General features: G+C 31.1%; 1 protein-coding gene across 1 annotated transcript; it reads left to right on the top strand.

The window, feature by feature from the left end:
- Positions 1-1999: 1999 nt before the first annotated feature.
- Positions 2000-19630, top strand: LOC145330058 (uncharacterized). Its single transcript, XM_080174596.1, has 8 exons — positions 2000-2262; positions 5043-5899; positions 12590-12760; positions 13132-13205; positions 13454-13589; positions 13837-14214; positions 14320-14595; positions 18143-19630. Exons 2-8 carry the CDS (start codon positions 5771-5773, stop codon positions 18617-18619), a joined length of 1641 nt encoding a protein of 546 aa, XP_080030722.1. The 5' UTR covers positions 2000-2262; positions 5043-5770; the 3' UTR covers positions 18620-19630.
- The last annotated feature ends 1630 nt before the right edge of the window (positions 19631-21260 follow it).

The raw sequence follows: 21260 nt of genomic DNA, 5'->3' as shown, positions 1-21260 counted from the left end.
TTCTCTAAAAAAGAATCATAATATCAATTGATGATAGGAAAGTTCAGTTACCGATTTTGTACAGTACATTTACATATTCTGTACATAGTTTGGGTTTTACTCGAGTTTTACAAATATTATTAATTGCAAAGGAGTTTTAAAAACCGAAGATTTCAGTAGTTTTTTAGTGGTTATTTGTATTTATTCTCATAAAAAATCAATACATTTTTGGACTTATGCTTATCTATCACCTTTTTGTTTTGAAATAAATATTTCTTGTATATGCAATGTTTTACTTAACATATTAAGGAAAATAAAGATAAAAACATTTTTCTATATAATATTTTTTTACTCTCTATATATGATTGAATACACATATAGAATAGGCTCTAGGACAAACGCAGAAGTCCCAAACGTCGGAGTGGACAAACGCAGGAGGCTTAAAATATTAATTCTATTAAGTATTTCTATACAGATTAGGTTAGGTTAAGATATGAATGAATAAATAAGCCCCCCGCATCGGTTAGGCATTTAAAAAACCTATAAGATGGTCTAAAATAGGTTAGGTTAGGTTAAGTGTCCACTCCGACGTTTGGGACCCCTGCGTTTGTCGTAGGACCCATTTGAAGAAAATAAACAATGTTAAACATGAACAAATCTAAAAAGGACCTATTGACTTTCTGGTTGTGATTATAGAGTTGCTACGCTTTCAGGTTACATTTCAATTGTTGATCCTTTGGTAAGGGTTTAAATAAATAGAACGATTTTAACATTCCTAAATTCAGCACATGAATGGAAACACCCTAACTGTAGAATATATAGAAAATATATTTTATCATGGAGGGAGTGGACTATGGGAATGTAAATTATACTTTTACCCAAAGTTTTATAAACACATTCCCTCATTGATTTGATTAAACATTTGGGGTACTTTTACGAAAATATGGATTTGTTGGTATCAAAACTTTTCCACTTATAACTTTAACCTTTAGAAAGGACAATTTTTTAATAGCATTAGAGAAGTACAACAATTTACAGCCCATGTCTTATCTCTTCAGCCCCCTGATGTAGATAGAAAATAAGATGAATTTGGGATATTAGAAAATATGCATAGTATATATCAGAAATAAAGAATATGTAAGTTGATTATAAGCCCTTTGAATTTCAGATTTTTTCTGATATAAGTTATGATAAGTTTAATAAAATTAATTCGACTTCCTTGTTTATTGGCATTTATAAAAGAAATAGTTATCTTTGAGAACCTACATCGTAAGGGAGAACCAGATCGGTTCAGTGGTTATCGATATCCTTCATTACACAGAGACAGACACACAAACATCCTGTTACTTTTATATAAGGATAATGATTTTATTTTAGATATATTTTGATTTGCCTAGAAACAACAGTATTAGAATCACGCAACTTCCTCATTACTTTCCCCAAAAAATAAAAACCATTCTGTTATTGAGTTATTGCAGCACAAAATGCGGGAAAAGAGAAGATGGGAAAATGTGGGTGTACTGTCACGGCGTGTGGTTGGTTGGTTTTGGGGTAAATGCATGTTTCATCTGCCTTTATTTGCATTTGCCGCTAAATTAAACCTAGTTTGGGCCCGTGCCGCTCACACACGCTCTGCGGTATATACTTTATGTTGAGAAACCACGCTAGCTGCCGTACCGTACCGGCGGTTCTGTCCAATAAAACCATCCTACCATCAGTGTGTGTGGGAGTGCAGTGTAAAACAAATCTAGGGCGAGTTTTGTAGTTGACCCGGCCCGTCGCCTTTCCCCGTCCCGTGTGTGCCAAAAGCACGGCGTAAAAATACCAAACCACCGCTCGGCCGGCGGTGGACTAAATCACGGCTTGTGACGATTTAACAGGCATTTCCCGGATTCCCCCATCCTTCTCCCCCTTTAACCCACGTAACCAAAGTGTCCTACTTCCCATCCCCCTTTGGCCGTCGCACCCTTTCATCGATCGCCCCGTTTGGAATGATCTCTCTTTTGCTTTGGATAAATTTAGTTTAGTTGGTTTTCTCGCACTTTCATAGCACTAAAGCAATGTAGTGCATTATATACATAAGTGTATTTAAATATATATATACAGATTTGTGATTTTAATATATACATATTATATAGAATATAATCTATATTATATAGAATATTATCTATATATGTTGTATATTGATTCCTATATGACATAATTATTTATGTTAAAGTTGAAATAAAAGACATTTTAAAATAATTCTTATTGTGATATTAAAATTCCTACAGTATTTCGAAGGTTAGTATTTTAGATTATTAAAGAAATTGAATATTACAATCAAAATTAATAAATTAAGAAATTTTAGTAAAATACTGTAAAGTTGCATTTTTACAAATAATTATGTGATTTATTAAAGCTTCTTAAGTTTAGATAAAAATCTTATAAATTTGTATATACTTCTTTCGCGTTAAAATCTCTTTACTCTCACATGTTTGAATAAGTATTCTTATATATTTTAAAGCTTATTTTCTGTAATTGAAACAAGATTATACATGTAAGGCTTTAGAAAGCTATAAGATATATTTAAGTTAAATAATAAGAATAAAATATACATTCTTTTTATAAAATTAAATATTGGGTTGCAAAAGCTGAGTAAAAAACCTCCTCCCACCCCTCAACACGTCCCACAAGAAAGAACAAGAAATCTTAAAGGATAAAACATTAGAAGATAAATTGATGTATATTCCCATTGATTGAGAATAAAATTACCCCTTCTGTAGATTAAAATTATTTGTTGCAAATTTAAACTAATTAATCAAGACTTACCTAATAAAGTACCAAAATTTTTTGAACCAACAAATAAGAAGGCATGTTTATAAAACTTTGGGTATCAGTATAATCTAACCTCCATCCCTAACAAGGCTTCAATAATCCTCAAAGCTTTTATTTCCCTTGTAAAACTCGCGTGCACGCGCCTGAAAAATATCTGTTTAAGAATAAATGTTTAGAAACTAATTGTTAATGAGAAGAAGTAATAGCCTAGCATACAAGGAAGAAGGGGAAATTTGGCTGTTTATTTCACTAGTCCAAAAAGTTCTATAATAACATTTTCTCGTTCGTTGGCTTAACATTTTTTAGGACTTTAATTGAATTTTGATTGTTTGGTTCATAAAGATAAGTATCCAAACGTTTCAACTACTAATTGTAATTTACAAAAGGGGTAATTTTGTTTTTCATCACTGGGGATGTACATTAAATTTATCGGCTATTGTCTTATCCCTTTAGATCCCTGAATAGAGTTAGCTATTACAGTGTTAACTAGTTTTAATTTTGTCTAGAACTTGAGATTACTAGTTGAACTAACATACAAAGGATATGCTTGTCAATCTTTGCCTTATTAGTTTTTGGTATCCAAGCTACCAGATAATTACAAATACACATATGTATGTTCGTCAGAAAGTTTTTAAGGGAACGTTTTTCTTCGCTCCTATTCAAAATAGACGGCTAAAATTTCTTTTAATGTCAACATTTTCATGACAAAGCCCAATCTGTCCCACTTTTGAGCAAGACGATTCCTATATGACGTCATATAAAGGGAAAAGAAAAAGGAAAGGGGGGTAAGAAAATCTCTTCATAAGAGATGGGAGAAAAGGGAATCGTCTTGCTCAAAAGTGGGACAGATTGGGCTTCGTCCATTTTCATTATAATGGAGAACATTTTAATAATTCGATTATAAGACTGGGTAAAATGGAAAATCAAGCCTCTTTGATTTTTTCTAGTTTTTTTTTACTTTTATAAAGTCGACGTTTTTCGCTACATTTTTTTGTAAATTGGAAAATTGTTTTCTAGAAATATATTTAAGCAACTTAAATAACTTAGGAATAGAATGTAGGTATACTTATCCTCAAATTTGTATCCATTCCTACAACATAATTTTAGAATTGTATAAGAAGCCTCTGTGGGCTTTGCATTCAAAGGGAAAGGGATGGGGGGTGGTTAAAAATAGCCTTAATTCTTGACTTCTGAATATAAATAAAAAAGCATAAAACCATACAGGGACCTATGTAAAGCAACTGTATCAGGTGACATCTTAACAGACAAATAAACATTACTGCTTAAAAGATAGTATTTGATTTAATAACTAAATTCATCAACTTAAAATAAATTAAATTAGCTTTTTTAAATAACGCGTCGAGTGCATTATACAGAATGTTTTAAGTATAAGATGATAAGTTTTTCATAAAGTAAAATCGTGAGATGAAATGTTTTTTATTAGTCTAGAATTTTTAATAGTTTGCATAAAAACCAGTTATTTATAATGGCTGATGGTTTGATATCTTCATGCGTTAAAACATTTAATTTTAAACCATTTTTACACTTATTTTCAGGGCTCAACAGCCGCCAATAGGCAATAGGCCTCAATATTTTTTTTTACAATTTTTAAAATCAGATGTAAGTATAAACCTAACCCAAATATGGCAATCATTCTTTTCAAAAAAATTGAGGCTTAGTCGCGGCTGCTGAGCCCTGCTTATTTTCACCATAATAATTTACATTTTATGCACTTTTTAATTATTATCCAAAAATCTTAATTTGTTTTGGTAATTTTATTATAAAAATGTAGGAATAAATATCATTTTTAGGCAATAATGATTTTTAAATTTAAAAAAATCTTGTTAAACATTCTATAGTTAATTTGAAATTAAATATATTTAATCCTACTTCAATGAAAAGAAGATCCACGTTTTTGGTGGATTTTAAAGAAGATTTACTTAGTTTCAAGATTTATTTTTTAACAGGCGTTTAAGGAAAGTTATTTAAAATCACTTTGGATTGTAATGAAAATGCAGAAGATTACTTTTATCAAATAATATTTTATTTAACATTATTGACAGCTTTCCGCGGATATTAAAATGAAAAGTTATAAGATTAAAACCTGTTTTGTTAGCCTTTAGGTGCTTAAGGTACGGGCTACTAAATCTGAATCTATTTTACTTATTAAAGTTTTAGTATTAATAAATTTTTTTATTTTAACTTTTTCCTACATACATGATTATAAACCTCTTCTTTAATTTCAGAATAAGTCAAGCTTTGGACCCAGCTAGCAGTCAGATATATCAAATATTACGGGATTAGGACAGGCCGACCAACAGATAGATAGATACATATTATTTATCCACAAGCCACGGATAACCCAACCAAGCCACCAAATTCTTCACAGACATTTTTGTTGAGGATATCTAGTGAAATCTGAAACCTTGTGTACGTGTGTCTGTCAGTCTGTCAGCAGTGTGTATAAATCTATCCACATCGAGCTAATCACTTAATACACATTTTTACAAGTTTACTCAAATCTCAAACCATTTTTTGGGGAAAGAACAGAAAAAGTAGCATTTGTAAAAAATCTCTTTTTCGGAACGAAGCAAAGTAAATTTTATTACTTTAATTGAAGAGTTCTTTTTACAAGTTGACTGAGTTATGACCTTTTAACTGAAGTTTAACAAACATAAGAAACAGACAAGAACAAACAAACAAACAAACTATCCAACCAACCAACAAACACACACACAGAAAACATATTGTAAACAAAACAAAACAAAACAAAAGGCTTTAAACCTTCAAAAGGCAAAAGTTTTGAATGGTTTTATAAAGTTGCCGAAATAACTTAATTCATTTTCAAACAACCTTTCGCGGAGAAACAAAAATATTTTCAACCAAACTATTGAGAAAAAAGTGAATTATCTCGTGCTTTTAAGAAAATAAAGCAAACATTGATGGGTCTCGAACCTCGTGCCGCCGCCAGGAGATGATTACCCAGTCGTCGACGACATTGACAGGTTCGATTCCCAGCCACGCTGTGCACACAGCTAGCTACGACAAGGAGGATATGGCATTGGGCCTCTCACAGTCATTTGACGAGTCAGATAATTCACAGGTATCATTGATAGATAGATTAATAGATATATAGATGTAGGTAGATAAATATATAGAAAGATAGATAAAAAGGCAGTGAATATACCTGTATATAGATAGATAAATAGATACACAAAAAGATAGTTAGATTGTTAGATAGTTCAATAGGTTAAAATGTAGATGATAGAGGTAGATAAATGGAGATGGATAAACTAATAGATAGATTGATAGTTTATTAGATAGATTGGTAGATAGATAGATATATTGTATATTTAGATTTACAGATAGTTAGATTGGTAGATAAATTGATAGGTAGATTTGTAGATAAATTGATAGGTAGATTTGTAGATAAATAGATAGCTGGAAAGATAGTTGAAGCTAAAAAAAAGTTAGATTAGGTTTAAGGGATTAAAACTGTTTTTTTTTGACGCAAAAGAAATTATATTTAAATCTTATTGCATGTAAATGCATTAAATAATGCAATATAACTTTTTATTCATAATTTATGGATTAATTAATTATTACATTCTTATAAGTGTAAGTTACATATTTTTATTAATTTATATAATTTTCTTACCCAGACATAAGCAAATATTGGAATTTTTCGCCCGCAAAATGTGTTCGTTATTGCTTCGGTTTCCTTACTTATGGGTGTTTAGATGTTTAGTACTATAAGGTAATTGGGACAAAAAAGCTTGCTAAGTAAATACATTAATTTAGATGTTTTTTTATTATATTAACTTTGCGCGATGAATCTAAATATCCTTGTTATAAGCAAACTTTCTCTTTCTAAGTAAATAATTATAAAGAAAATAAGGTTATTCATTTTATGAGCTTACATCAATTAGTAAAATTTACGTCAGTAAAATAGTTAGAAAAAATAATTTTGATTTAGAAATAATAAATTTAATTTCTAAACGATGGGAACGAAAAGTTATTTAAAATCAATGTTTAAATGGTTTAAAAAGCGTTCCATGATTTAAGTGTGCTCTATATAATATCTTTAAAAGCGGATTCTGATTTTAATTAATACTTAAATATAACAGTGAAATAAACTACTGGGACTTTAATACTTTTGTTACGATGCTGTTATTTGTAGACTTTAGAATCCTCAGTTTTATATCTTTTAATAATTGCATAAAGTACCATATAAAACTATTAAAGATTTATTTACTGTTACTTAGACAATAAATGTATGTTTCAGGCTAAAATTCTTTGCAATTATATCATTCTAGGATAAACTTCTTACTGGTATAATGAAGGTTTTAAGCTATTTTCTTGCTACATTGAAACAACATGTTGTCCTAATTTATCTAGTATAATGGTATAAATGATAGTTTAATATATTGACCACGAATCTATTACAAGTTATATTTGATTACAATTTTATTACTAGAATAATCAAACCTTTTTCTATAAATGTCCACGCTCACTTGAAACCCTTTCACATGTAAGATTATTAACGAGCGACTTCGCCCCTAATATTTATGGACTCTGTATTCAAAGGAGTAGAGATAGAAGAGCAGAAAATAGCTTAAACCCGTCACCTGACTATTATCTAAATGAAATTAACCTAAAGACAACTCAGTACATATGAGAAGCTTCCCTAAAGGGGAGATCTCAATCCTATCAGTAGTTCAACCACCCCCCCCCCCCTAAAAATCCATTCAAAATGAAGAAAAAATTGGGAATTGTCAGTTCATGTTAAGCAATCTTTGCTAGAGATTTTGGAGCATCGGAATTTTTACCCCTTATTTTATCTCTCTACGGCAATTGTATTTTTGTTATTTCAAATTCCAATATTAATAGATAATTGGATCAAATCATAAAACCATTCTAAAATACCCATTTTCCATAGCGGAGCAACTAAATAATGCTATATTTATGGATTATTTATTACAGCTAAAATTTAAAAATTAAGCAAAAAATATATTATTTCCTATTATACTGTATGGGCAAAGAAATGTATGCTAGAAAGAAAAAAACAATTCTATGTTTTACAATGACAAGTTCTGAAATATTATGTAATACTATAAGACAAACATTTTTAGAAACAGCTAAGAGATTGAGCCCTTTAGGGCAGTATAAAGCAAGCTTAATATACCTATAGTTTCCCCCCAATACAGCAAAATAATAATACTGGAATAGCAGGATGTTTGTCCTTCTATCTCGTAAACAGATTGTTTCATAATTTTCAGGAAAGTTTTTTTTGCAGTTTTAAAGAGTTATAAGTTGGTGTACCCTTTACCACCCTTTTCGTGCAATCTTTTAGAGGCTAGGAGCGAAGCCGTTAGTACAATTAATAAATTACAATTTTAATTGTTTTGCCTGAACACCCTGTGCTATATTAGCCTCAACCTTTTTCATTTGCAATAAAAGAAAAGGTATTTCAAATATTTTCTTCTCCTAAACTAGATTTTTTTGGTTGAAAGCCGTTTTTTTTTAAATAAAAGATACTCGATAACTCACTTAAAGTTTTAGGAACTTTAATCTTCACTTTTGAAATATAATATTTTTTTATTTTTCCTTTTTTATACATTATTTTTATTGTGCTAGCATTTAAACCGATTAATACCCGCTGGATTAGAACCAGTTCTCAGGCATACTGAGACATCTTGTTTAGCATCGTATTACAGACAATTTTTAACGATTATTGAAATAAAAATTATAGAATTAAAACCAGTTTTGTTAGCCCGAGCTTTGATCCCTGGGGTAAACAAAATTGGTTTAAATGATAATCTTTTAATTTATATTTTTTTAATTATACATTTGCAGAAAGCTGTCTATAATACGATGCTATAAATAACTAATATAACCCATGGAATTTTTTTTTAGAAGCAAAGATACTTTTTAATTTGGGTATGACAGCTATTATTGTCAGCTAAACATATATGTGTATATTTTATAGATGCTTATTGACAAAAGTTTATAAAATTCAGAATAAAAATTAAAGAAAAAAATAAAATTCAGATAATTTACTTTCCCTTGTACAAAAGAAAAAAAACACGAAGACAAGAAGTATTTAGTAAAATAATTAGATAGATAGCTAGATAGCAAATATAATAGATAGATAGATGGATAGCAAGGTATTTACCACACAAGATTGAAGTATTTCATCAAAGAATTTTTTTCTGAATTATTTGAACGAATTTCCACAATTTCTTATGATAAGGGCTTCTGACGAATATTCGTTTTTTTTGCGAAGTTTCTTGCGATGTTTTTCTTCTCTTAATAGTCGCCTTTTGATAAGCATTACAGACAAACTCAGAGACATACAGACAGACAGAGTTATAATTCAAGGTTTTTTGAAAAAAGCTTCATATATTTTTGATAAATACAGGAAAATCCTAGTTTTCAAAATTATTGGCCTAGATATTTTGCATAAAAAAAGGTGGTAATTAAGCATTTAAAAATGTGGGCGCCATCACCCCCTCCCCCTGTTAGCCTAGCAGTGGTGGTGGTGCTCTGTTATTTATTTATTTTGTGTGTCGATGTCGTGATTGTGATTAAGAAAATTACAATAATTGCTTCCCCTTGCTCATGGGAAAATAGGGTTGTCATACATTTTACCAAATTTGCATTAAAAGATAAAAATTATATAGTTTCTCTTCCGTAAATCTAATAATTTAAACTTTTAGGCCATTTAAAACTTACATTTAAAAGCATAAAATTAACACACTTTATTCAAATATTATTGGCAGAAAATATAGAGGCAACACATTTTTTAAAGTAGCTATATAAAACATTTTAGCTTTTTTACATAAACTGTGGATGAAATGAAAAAGCCTCGGTAAGCAAATGAATGACAGATAGTAAAAGGATTAAGTATCAAATTTTAACTTATTAGTAGAAGATGCACAAAAGCTAGGTAGTGCAGCTACTTTATAATTATGATATGTCTATATATGTCTGTTTGTTACAAAATATAAAATCAAAAAAATATTTCTCTTTAAATTTTCTCATAGTTTATTGACAATTTTAAATAATACCTTTAATACTTGAATTATTAAGGAACAATGTCTTTTTATCTCTCCTTCTCTCTGTCTCTATCTCTCTCTATTTGAATGAAATCATTATAATTAGTATTCGCATTAAAACAAATTTTTAACCATTTTTTTGCCAAAACAGGGTACAGTATTATGAAAAACAGATCAATTATGTTCTTAAGTGGCGCAGCAATGATATTCTAAAACGGTAAAGTATTATAAGGCAATAAGGATAATTTTTGGCATTGTTGTCGATAAATTGCAAAAAATACCCTGTCAAAATTGTCAAAATGCTATCTATTGATGTTAAATTTCAAGGGTTTGTTTCGACTATATGGCTTTAATAAAAAGTGTTCGTAGCTGACATACTATCGACATATCAACTACTTACTTACGTTGTCATAATTACGACACTTCTTTGTGACATATTTAGGAATATTTTTCAATAAGCTATTTGATGTCTAAAGTTTTTAAATTTTATTTAGAAGACAAGAAGTTATGGTTATTTTACTTTAGGACATACCAGAATTATCAATAGAGTTGCTGCGCTACTAAACTTAAATTCTATCATTCTCACTCACTTTTGTTCTAATATATTTTTTAAAATACCTCTCCCTCCCAAGAATTTTATTTTCTAGGTCATTTTAAAATTTTGCAGTTTATACTAATAAATTTTATTTCCCATCACAAATGATAATTTTCTTAATCATATAATAAACAGATATTGACTTAAAAGCTTTGGATACTTTTATTCAATCTTGATTGGTTGGTATAAACTTGAACTATCCAAACTTTTCCACTTATTATCTTATTACAAAGTAAGGCTAATTTTGTTTATTATAATTGAAGTGTGCATTCATTAAACGTCTATTGGTCTATCCCCAAATATTGTATACCTTCCTAAAAAACTAAATTTTAAAGTAAATTTTAAACCTTTCTGAAAGAAACTAATAGAAAACCGGTGGGAGGGAGAGATAGATAAATGATAGCCAACTAAAAAGATAGATAGACAATTGATGGCAAGCTAAAAAAGACATTAAATACCGTTTTACCACTTCATTGATAAAAATGCTTTGTTAATTGAACTATTTTAATTGGAAAAGTAAGACGTTTGAAAACATTTAAGTTTTCGAAACCTATTTTAATTATTTTAAATCTAAAAATAACAAAGCATAAAATAAAAATCCAATCTCAATAATAATTTAAAATTTTCAGAAATCTATAATTTTTGGCTTTTATCCCAAAAAGATTTTTAAGGTTTGGCAGGCCCAATAATTAAAATTTGACATATTTGCCTTGTCAAAAATCTGATTTTCAACCTATTTAATGATTCACATTTGAGTGATACATTTTTCTTCAGCCCCGTTGCCCTGGGTTACCTTTACAATGGACCTGTTATGAGAAAACAATTTTGGGTTGTTATTGGCATGATAAATGTAACATTGGGGCCTGATGAAAAATTTGAATTTCATAATTTATCTTTCCTTCATTGATTTAAAATTCTTCAATTCGCTGAACTGTTAAATTCGGTGCTCATACTGACATGCTAACAATAGATTATCCTTATATAAAAGTAACAAGATGTCTATCTGTTTGTCTATTCCCAAGGATCTTGATAACCGCTGAACTGATATGGTTCTCTTTAACAATGTAGCTTCTTATAGGTCCTAAAAGGTTAAAATATTGCCATAAATTATTAGATAGGGGGGGAGGGGGTCGATTAACCCAATACCCTATATCCATACTTTAAGTGCCCTTTGAGGCCTCTAGGGGCGTAGCCGTTAGTATTATTTATGAATGGAAGATAAATAGATAGCTGGTTAGCTGTTAAATTATTGTATTGCTATTGATAGAAATTTGGTTTATAATTTGTGATTAAACTAGTGGTTGTGCCACTAGCATCTAGGGGTTTTGTGTAGGTTGAGAAAAAAATAGTCTAAAACCATCCAATACTCTAAACAAAAAAAGATGGCATAAATCCATCCATGAACCTAAGTAAAGATCATAAAGTAAGTTAAACAAAAATGTTACTTTTAAAAGTTTAAATCTGTCGCTGCATTTAGAATAAAAAAAACCTTTTTTTTATACAAACCTCGAAATATTTTTTGTGGTTTTGAAACAATACCGTTAAATTCTTTTCCAATGGAATTTCATTATTTTTCTTCTTGGTTTTAACATTTAAATAAATGTATTCAGAAATACAATTTACAATTTTATTTTGATTTTCATTTAAAATATTAGAAATATAAATAATATTAGTCTCAATTTATCAAAAAAATTGGTTTGGGCAAAATAATTAAAATTAAGAACTTAAATAAAAATTAGGGCTTTTAGATAAAAAAGACCTTATTTGAAACCAATATCCAAAAAAACGACAAAAAAGCCACCATGAATCTTAAACTATTTTATTCTTTTATTTGATTTTGTTTTTGTTCTTTTTATTAAAGATTTAAATTTGATTAAAATACATCAAACAAAAGAAATGTCAAAAATGACGAATTAAACTTTTGTTTGGTAGTTTCTATAAATATATCATTCGATGCTATAACAGTTTAATTTTAGCACTGGTTAGTTTTAAAATGTGTTGTTATTTTAAGAAGATATACAATTTTAGAAACTTATTTTTTGTTTGGCGGCTGTAAAATTAAATCTTTAATTTTTAGTGATAGAGCAGTAATAGATAAATTTGATAAAATTCTGTTTCTAATTTAATTTTTTTATTTCAGATGTCGATGGGCATGACCGACATGAAGGGTGACATGCGGGTGGACATGATGTACGGCCACATGACCGGCGAGATGGACGGTCACATGGGCGGGTACGGGGGGCAGGCGGGGGCTGGTGGCGACCAGTATTATAATCAACAATGGTGCTCCCCAGATTATAATTATTATCAGGTATTTGCTAGATAGATAAAAAGGCAGTGATTATAAGGGATTGGAAAATGGACGATATAGGTTTATTTTATCCATATGAAAATTGTTGTCAATTTAGCTGGCTAACATAGAAATCGTTTATTGGTCATTTCGTTTATCCAGTAGGAGGGGATGGGATAAGGGGGATGGAAGGTAGGAATCGTTAGTTTAGCCCGCTGCAAGTTTCACTTTATAGAGATTATGAAAATCTTGTGTAAGATTTAAGAAATAATATAACCATTCTTAAGCTAGACTCCAGAATATCCAAGTTTCATGAACAGATATATAGACAGATTGAAAAAAGCTGAACTATTGAAGCGGAGCAACTCTATAATTGTGTTTCTTTATAACAGGGTTACCCGCAACATCACCACCAACAATTTATGTATCCACAACAGCATCAGTATACACACCATCATCAATACAGGTACACATATACACAGATAGATAGATTTTTAGACAGATAGTTAAGATAGATATGTGGATATATAGTGAGTTGAAAGATAGTTAGAGGGGAAAGTAAGAAAAAGAGAATGAGAAAAAATAGAATTTTAAACAGGTTGATAAAAAGTTAGATAGACATATCATCATGAATTAAATTGATTGGTTAATGGAGATACAATTAGTTACTTAAATCATTATTTTGTAATATATTAAAAAACTTTTTTATTCTAGGGGCGAGGGAGCAGATATGTATGGAATGGGAGGTCCTGGGGGCTACCACCATCGGTCTGACAGCCCCATGTCCGGGTATCACCCACCAGCAAGATCCCCAACCGGTTCTCATAGCACTCCTAGTCCACACTCACAGGTAATTAAACAATCACAAGAATAAATCTCTCAATTGACCAATCACAAGACTGACTAATTACAAGACTTCTAATTCGAATTAACCAATCACAAGCTCCTATTTTACATTTGACCATTTACAAGATTCGATTTTCAAATGATCATAAACACACTGCAATCTTTTAATTAACCAATCATAAGACTTGAATTTCTAATTGACTAAAAATAAGACATTACGTTTAATAATTCTTACTGGACATTATATTTAGGAAACTATTGGTGATGAAATGACCCACTTGGAACTAAAGCGCCCCCTTGAGGAGGGTGGCTACACTATCCGCCCCACTCCCAGCATGAACACGCAGCCAAAGAAATCCAAACCCTCGCGGCGGAAGAAGAAGCGTGACCCCAACGAGCCGCAAAAACCGGTTTCCGCGTACGCGCTCTTTTTCCGCGACTCCCAGGCGTCGATCAAGAACCGCAACCCGAATTTGACCTTTGGCGATGTGTCCAAGATGGTGGCGAGTCTCTGGGATTCTCTAGACGCGGACAGTAAGAGCCTGTACAAGAAGCGGACAGAGATGGCAAAGAAGGAGTATTTGCGCCAGCTGGCCGCATACAGAGCAAGTCTTGTCTCTAAAGGACAGGTAAACAGCTTTTCTCCAAATTTAATTTTTTTTCTCAACTATTTTGTGTATTTTTTTGGTTCAGTTCTGAAATGTATTACATTTTAATTTTTTAATTTACTTTAGGGTGATGATATGTTCGGATTTCCCGGTGGTTATGGCTACCCTGGACTTGGCATGGGTCAAAGCATTCCGCCTCACCCACCGAGCGCAGTTCCCCCGCACCCAGCCGTATCGTCTGTGACCGGCGGAACCAGCGGTCAACTTAGAAATGGCGCAGGACAGCCCCTACACTCGCCGCAGGGCCATCTGGCGGGCGGGCAGGCCGGTCAAACTACTGGCACAGCGGCACAGGGAAACAATCAGGGTTATACAACACACAATCAAGATTTCAACAACCAGGTAATATACATTATTTTTCTGAACTGATGTGTAATTTTACAGGGAGCCAAAGCTTGCTTCATTTATTGGCAAGCATAACAAGGGAAAAAATGTAAAACATGACATGTAGGAAAAAGTATTGAGAATGTTTGAATGTGTAAAAATTGCGTAGCAACACAAAAATTACAAATCAAATGTCAATAATTTTTTTTGTAAAGAATTTTTTGAATCATGTTTTCTTATGATTGAAGTGTGAATTTAATTCCTAGTATTTATCTATCTATCTATCTTTCTATCTATAATCTATATGTACCTATTATTTAAAGATAAATTATAAAATAAATGGTTAAAAATGAATATTGCACTATACATAATTATTCTCTATAGCTTAAAGCAACTAAAAAAAGGTTTCAATCTTATTTTATTTCAGTAAAGCACCATTTGAAATTTAAATAGTAAAATTTACTGCTTCAAATCATAGCTCATATATTGTAATAGAATGCAACTTCTAAATTATTTTCTATAAAAGGTTGGTTCTAAAAATTCTAAATTGCCACTATAACAACTTGATAGCAAGGTAAAAAGTAACAAATTGTAATGTGATAACATACAACAAAATGTAGGAACCAACTAATGGCTAGAGGGTTAAAAGCTTAAGGGGTGAAATAAAGCCCTTTTAGAGCAATAATTTTCTTACAAAAAGATAATTTTAGGTGAAATATTTTTCTTAAAAGATTCTTATTTATAGATGTATTATGAGAGATAGATCAACAGTAAATGATTTCTCAACAAAATAATACCATAAAATTATGGCAAAGTTATTATTAAATATCATCGTTCCTTCTGAAGTTTCTTGTTGAGGCAACCCAGTGCTTAGAGTTATCTAAACAGGGATAAGACAACAGAAAACAAAGTATTTCTATGTGCTGTAAAAAAAAATACAGTTTTGTAAGACTAAAGAATCTATAATGTTCTATGGTATGGTCATTAAAAGCTGAAATAATTATAATAATTTTCAAATAAATAGTATTATGGGCAAAGGGGTGAGAGGGAAAACTTTAACAGATTTTTATAGAGGACGACAAGTAGACAACCTTCATTTCTTTCATTTTTCTATATTCTATTTTTTACAGATTTTTCATACTTTTTCACTACTATTTATAAACCCACAATCTTTTAATCCTTTAATATAAAGTAGTAAGTTTTTTTTGTATAAAGCTACAGATCTCTGAAACTGTTGGTCTTAATTAATTGTACTTTTCAAGGAAGCTTTATGAAAGTATTTGGGTGGTTTTAGGCTTATTTTTTTACCTCCTTGCCCTCACCTAGAGGCTAGGGGTGAAGCAATTAGATTTCAAAATTTCCCTCCATCTTTTAAACAAATGCTGGTTGTCTTTTTAGCCAGCCATGAAATTTTGAGCCATTTGCATAGCAAGCCCAACCCTTTCTGACATCTTTATTAACCATTTTAGCCTGCACAGCTTGGCTTACACATAGATGGATAGACAGACAGACAGACATCATCATCATAGATAGATAATTGGTCAGCCAAATTTATTTGCATTTAGATAGACAATAAAGGATAGGTATACTTGCAAGGAAAGAATGATAGATAGATAGATTTACAGCTCTTGAATAAAAAGACAAAATGTAGAAACACAGACATTTTTAGATAGCTAGATATCTATCTTTCTGTCTTTCTATCCTCCTATCTATCTTCTGCCTTTCTATCCAGCTATCTATCTTTCTAGCTATCTCACTTTCTCCTTTTGGTAATTTCAAACAATTAAACGATAAAGATCTCTCTCTCTCTCTCTCTCTCTCTCTCTCTCCTTCTCTCTCTCTGTAAGTGTCTGAATATACATTTCTAATTTTTAAAAAGAATTTGCAATTTAAAAAAATTAGCAATTATTCATATTTTGAACGTTTTTAAATTATGGCTTTTTAGGAGTAAAGCTATTCTCTAAATAAAGTAAAATATTAAATTCTATGTATAAATAAATAGCTGTAGTACCCCTAGCATCTAGTAGGTATATGTGTATTCGAAATGTTAGGAAAGTAGAAAATAGCCTTAAACCATCCCAAGACTGGAATAAAGAACTCAATTGGTTCAGCAGTTTTTAAAATCTTAAACTACACACAAAAAATCCTTACTACTTTACATAATAGAGCTATTTTGAAAACTAAATGGTATGATATTAGAATTATGCTTTCTAAATAACATCATAAATACTCAAATAATTAGTTTACTACGGGCGGAAATCAAAATACATTACTTATAACTTAGATAAATGAAATAAAATATTTCAAAAAAAATCAGCAAAATAATATGTAAACGAAATTAATATTTTTTTTACTTCGACTATTTTTCTTTTACTTACAGTGATCATAATTGACATATTATTAATATTATTGTACTTAAGAATAATTACAGTATTGTGTTTTTTTAATGTTAGCCTAAAAAGCAACAACATTTTTTAACTACATTACTAAAACATATCGTCGTTAATACAGATAGATGAACATTTTATTATCATCACTAAAAAGGAATAGAAATTTTTATTCTGAAACTATGATTTCAAAAAAATAGGATGGTTGTCTGTTTGTGTTGTCTGTCGGTGACAGCGGAACCGACATGGTTCTCATAATCAGTAGTTTCTTTTAGAACCCTGGAATTTTTACATTTTGAGGGAGACTGTACTAAAGTTAATAATCCCCCCCACAACCTTAATTTTTAAAACTTAAAAAAAATAGAATTAGAACCCCCACTCCCTGTTTAAATGTCCATCGAGCTTTTAAAAGACGTATCCGCTAGTTGTAAATAAATCCCTGAATATCACACAAACTTCTTTATGAATTCTTATCTCTGTATTTAAGTAAGAGAAAATCTGCTATTTCCGGACATTTTCACTTACAGAGTGTTCAAACAAAATTCGCATTTAAAAGATTTGAAGAAAATTAACGTATAGTATACTTCATATAGCATTTTATCATTTTCTTTTACTTTTTTTTATTTTAATCCTTTTATGTGTTATAAAATTTGTACAAATAAATTTTGTGCTGTTTTGCTAAACTATTTTTCAGTTTAAAAAACAAAACATTTTTACTTCCCGTTTGAAGCAAAACTAGATCACCACACCCCTTACCACTATTTTTACCCTCCCTTTTTGTAGCGTAGCTATTGTACAGCATTCGTCATTCAGTCTAAACGTTCAGAACTTAATTAATTAATAATTACAGAACTTATTGAGTTATACCTTTCAGAGAAGCTTTACATAGGTCCTGTGAAGGTTTAAACCTGTGTAAAATATGTTTTAAACTCTAGAAAAAAACATATTTTACTATGTTAAACATTAGGCTCTTAGAGCCTTCGCTATTAAGCAATAATCTATACTTGTTATTTACAACTATTTAGGTCATTTGTAGCGGATGTGGGTACTAATTATTAATTAATATAGATATGTTTAAATAATGAATATTTTATCTTTTTGCGGATATTTAGTATTATAAAAGTAATTTATATTTAGATTAAAATAAAACTTTCTAACTTTCAAATTTTTGTTTTCAGGTTTCCGGTGGTTCTGATTGTACTTCTCCCCCTACAACTACCAGTGGTCAAAACGGCAGCAGCCACATGTCTGCCAGCGGCCAGCCGCAGTCTGGCTATCATCACGGCTACCACGGGCCGCACGGCCAATACGACGGCTACCACCCAGCTGGGGCTGCCGACCGCAACCACAACGCGCAAACGGTGACCAACGGCCCGTCATCGTCAGGAAGCGGCTCCAGCGGCAGTTCTATGACTGTATGCGGTCGGCCCGGCTGCGGGCGGCCGGTCAGCAAGACTGGCGGCGTTGATGCTAACGGCGTGGCTAGTACAAACGGCGCCGGGGCCTACTGTAGCAGTGAGTGCGTGGTGGGGCAGTGCAGGGAGGTGTACACCAGCTGGGCGGGAGCAAACGGCCCACCAGGACCGCAAGGCCCGCAGGCTGTGGCCGTGAGCGGCGGTGGCAGCATGTCGACCAACCCGCATGCGGTCAAATAGCTAGTGGCGGCTAAAAGTACGTCTGCAACTGGAGGTGGCAGTTACTTAGTGAGTAGCTCCGCTACTAATCTTGCTAATCTAGAAAATTTCTCAGCTTTGTTTTGGACCAAATATTGACTGATATGATAATGATACAGAAAAGTTATAGAGTAGCTACGCTGCTTGTTATTATGTTATTTAATCTACCAATATATAATACATACATTCATTCATTCTACCCCCACAAGAAAACCAGTTTAATATATATATACAGTATTATTAGATATGTAAAAAATGTTATCTTGTCATAAAATAAAAAAAACGGTCATATGTGATATGACCGCTTTGCCCGTTTCAATGGGCTTGAATAAACAATATGCTTTAACGAGCGGTCATTTTTAATATTTTGTTTTTGTTATGAAAATGACCGTTTCTAGATGAGCACCCAAGAAATACCCCCAGTGAAATTATGACCAGTTTTATAGTTACTTCGGTCATAATGACCATTTTATGTTAACCCATCGGTCATAAACTTTAAGGTGAACATAAAACTCTAAAAAAAACTTCAAACAATTAATCCTTAAAACCCGTAGATAGACAAAAAATACAATTTTTAAAATCAACCAAAAAGTTAATTTTTAGCTAATACAGAAAAAAAGTTTGAAAATTCATTCGTATATAAAAGTGAAGGATATGAATAAAAACCAAATTTTGATTATTAATTTAAGAAAAAGAATCTCTTTAATATAGTATCATAAAAATAATTAGTACACTGTAAAAAAAGAAATTATTATGTGAAAAAATGTATAAATTTCAAAAAACTTTTCCCCCTTATGTCAGATTGTAATATTATAGTATGATTTAAAACTAAAATAAGCTTTTTAAATCTAATTTTTTGTTGAAAAGCTTTGTTTTTTTTTATTATTATCGATGATAAATTGTTAGGTGATATGTAAAATTAATTATTAATATGCATTTAGTAATTATTAATTTGTATTTAATTAGATCTATCAATAAATGTATTTTCTAAAATTAACTTTTTTTATATAAGAAGTGAAGTTACTTTACAACAAGCGAGTTTCCGTTCGTCTGTACAGTGGTTATGGGGGGGGGGGGAGTTAGATGGTTGGTTTAAATTTTTTTTATTTTTTGAGGGAGGAGTTGGTATGAAAGCCCTTCCCCCATTATATCCATTAGAGATAGAGTGCTAAAAAAATTTGTGCATGTCCCCTGTTTGATTAGGAATATCCGTCTTTAAATCAGTCAAAGTCATATTTTGCTTCCACTACCCTTTTATTTAATAAACTTTGTTAATAGGTCCTTTTTTACTTAAAAATTTAAAATGGCTCTATTTTTTTTATTTCAGAAGCTAGAAGAACCATTTTTTCAGAAAATATTCAACTCTATGTATATTTTATATTAGACTTCCTAAAACATACTTTTCGGCGGGAAAATGGCGGCAGAATTTTGATATGTCATATAGACATGATCGAAAATTGCGGTCACTGGAGCCATTCAAGGATTGCTGGAGATCTAGAAGATCAGCACCTGCAGGAGCATACCTGGAACCTGAAATTGACTTCAACACCTTTATATAAGGCTGTACTAATACAGGATATTTTAGTCTTTTGGTAACATAGAGTGCTTTGTTTAAGTCAACAATATTTTTGCTCTTTACCTGGATCACCCTAGAATCCTGTGACCGCCAGGATGGAGATATTCAAAACAATTATGTGTCATACCCATATTTAAAAAATAGAGCGTAGCACTTTATCTTCCACAAACAGAAAATGAGATAGAAAAATACAGAGAGGTAAGGGGGTAGGGGGGAGTTCCTCCCAGACTGTTATTTGTTTTTGAAGCTTTATGCTTCAAATTTGCGTTTATTGGGTTTACATGTAGCAGTATTTCAGGCTTCTTTAGTACTGGAAATTCTTATAAGCAAGGCCTTTCTATAAACATGTTCTGTATGTCACATCTGGCACAACAGGGATGGTTGGGTCTAGTGCATCTCTAGGATCTTGAAAGTGTTGCCTGATTGTTATGAAACTTGCATTACATGTAATTGTAAAAATGTTTTTATTGCTAGACCATCGGATTTAATTTTTTTAAAATTTAATTACTCTATAACATATAAGGGTAGAAAATATAAAATGTTTGCCCAAAAGCATGGAATTACATTGCCTTCACTTACAAGCTTCGCTTTTACACAATGATGTTTTCATTCTTGTTTATCTGAATTGTTTTAGAAATTAATTACAGAATTATTGTAATAAGACAATAAGAAACTAATTAATGAGACAGTGTATACAAGGATAGCATCATCTAAATTTCAAAAGATGTAACATCATAAAATTAATGAACATTAATAATTTTCAATTCTAATCAAAAATGTAAATCTTTCACAAAATTAAGTAAGCTCATTGCAGACATACCTTTATAGTATTGCCGCTAAAAATGATTAAATTACCTAGATAATAAAAACAGATAGATCAAAATTTAAAAAAGGCCTCAAAAAATTAAATCTGCAGCTATCTATCTTTTGCCAATATATACAGCTGCTGCCGAGCCCTGCAAAAAACTCCTTTACCTTATTCTCAAAAATGTTGAAATTCTGATTTTCTTCCAACATTACATGACTAACCTTGGTGTTGACAGCAGA

Source organism: Acartia tonsa, chromosome 10, assembly GCF_053477335.1.
Source record: "Acartia tonsa isolate MP-2025a chromosome 10, ASM5347733v1, whole genome shotgun sequence".
Classification (NCBI taxonomy): domain Eukaryota; kingdom Metazoa; phylum Arthropoda; class Copepoda; order Calanoida; family Acartiidae; genus Acartia; species Acartia tonsa.
This window is presented reverse-complemented; position numbering and strand designations above follow the sequence as displayed.

Coding starts and splice junctions, on each gene's coding strand:
- LOC145330058 (XM_080174596.1), top strand. CDS start 5,771: ATGATTACCCAGTCGTCGACGACATTGACAGGTTCGATTCCCAGCCAC. Junction 13,206..13,453: donor ACACACCATCATCAATACAG/GTACACATATAC, acceptor TTTTTATTCTAG/GGGCGAGGGAGCAGATATGT. Junction 14,215..14,319: donor GTCTTGTCTCTAAAGGACAG/GTAAACAGCTTT, acceptor AATTTACTTTAG/GGTGATGATATGTTCGGATT.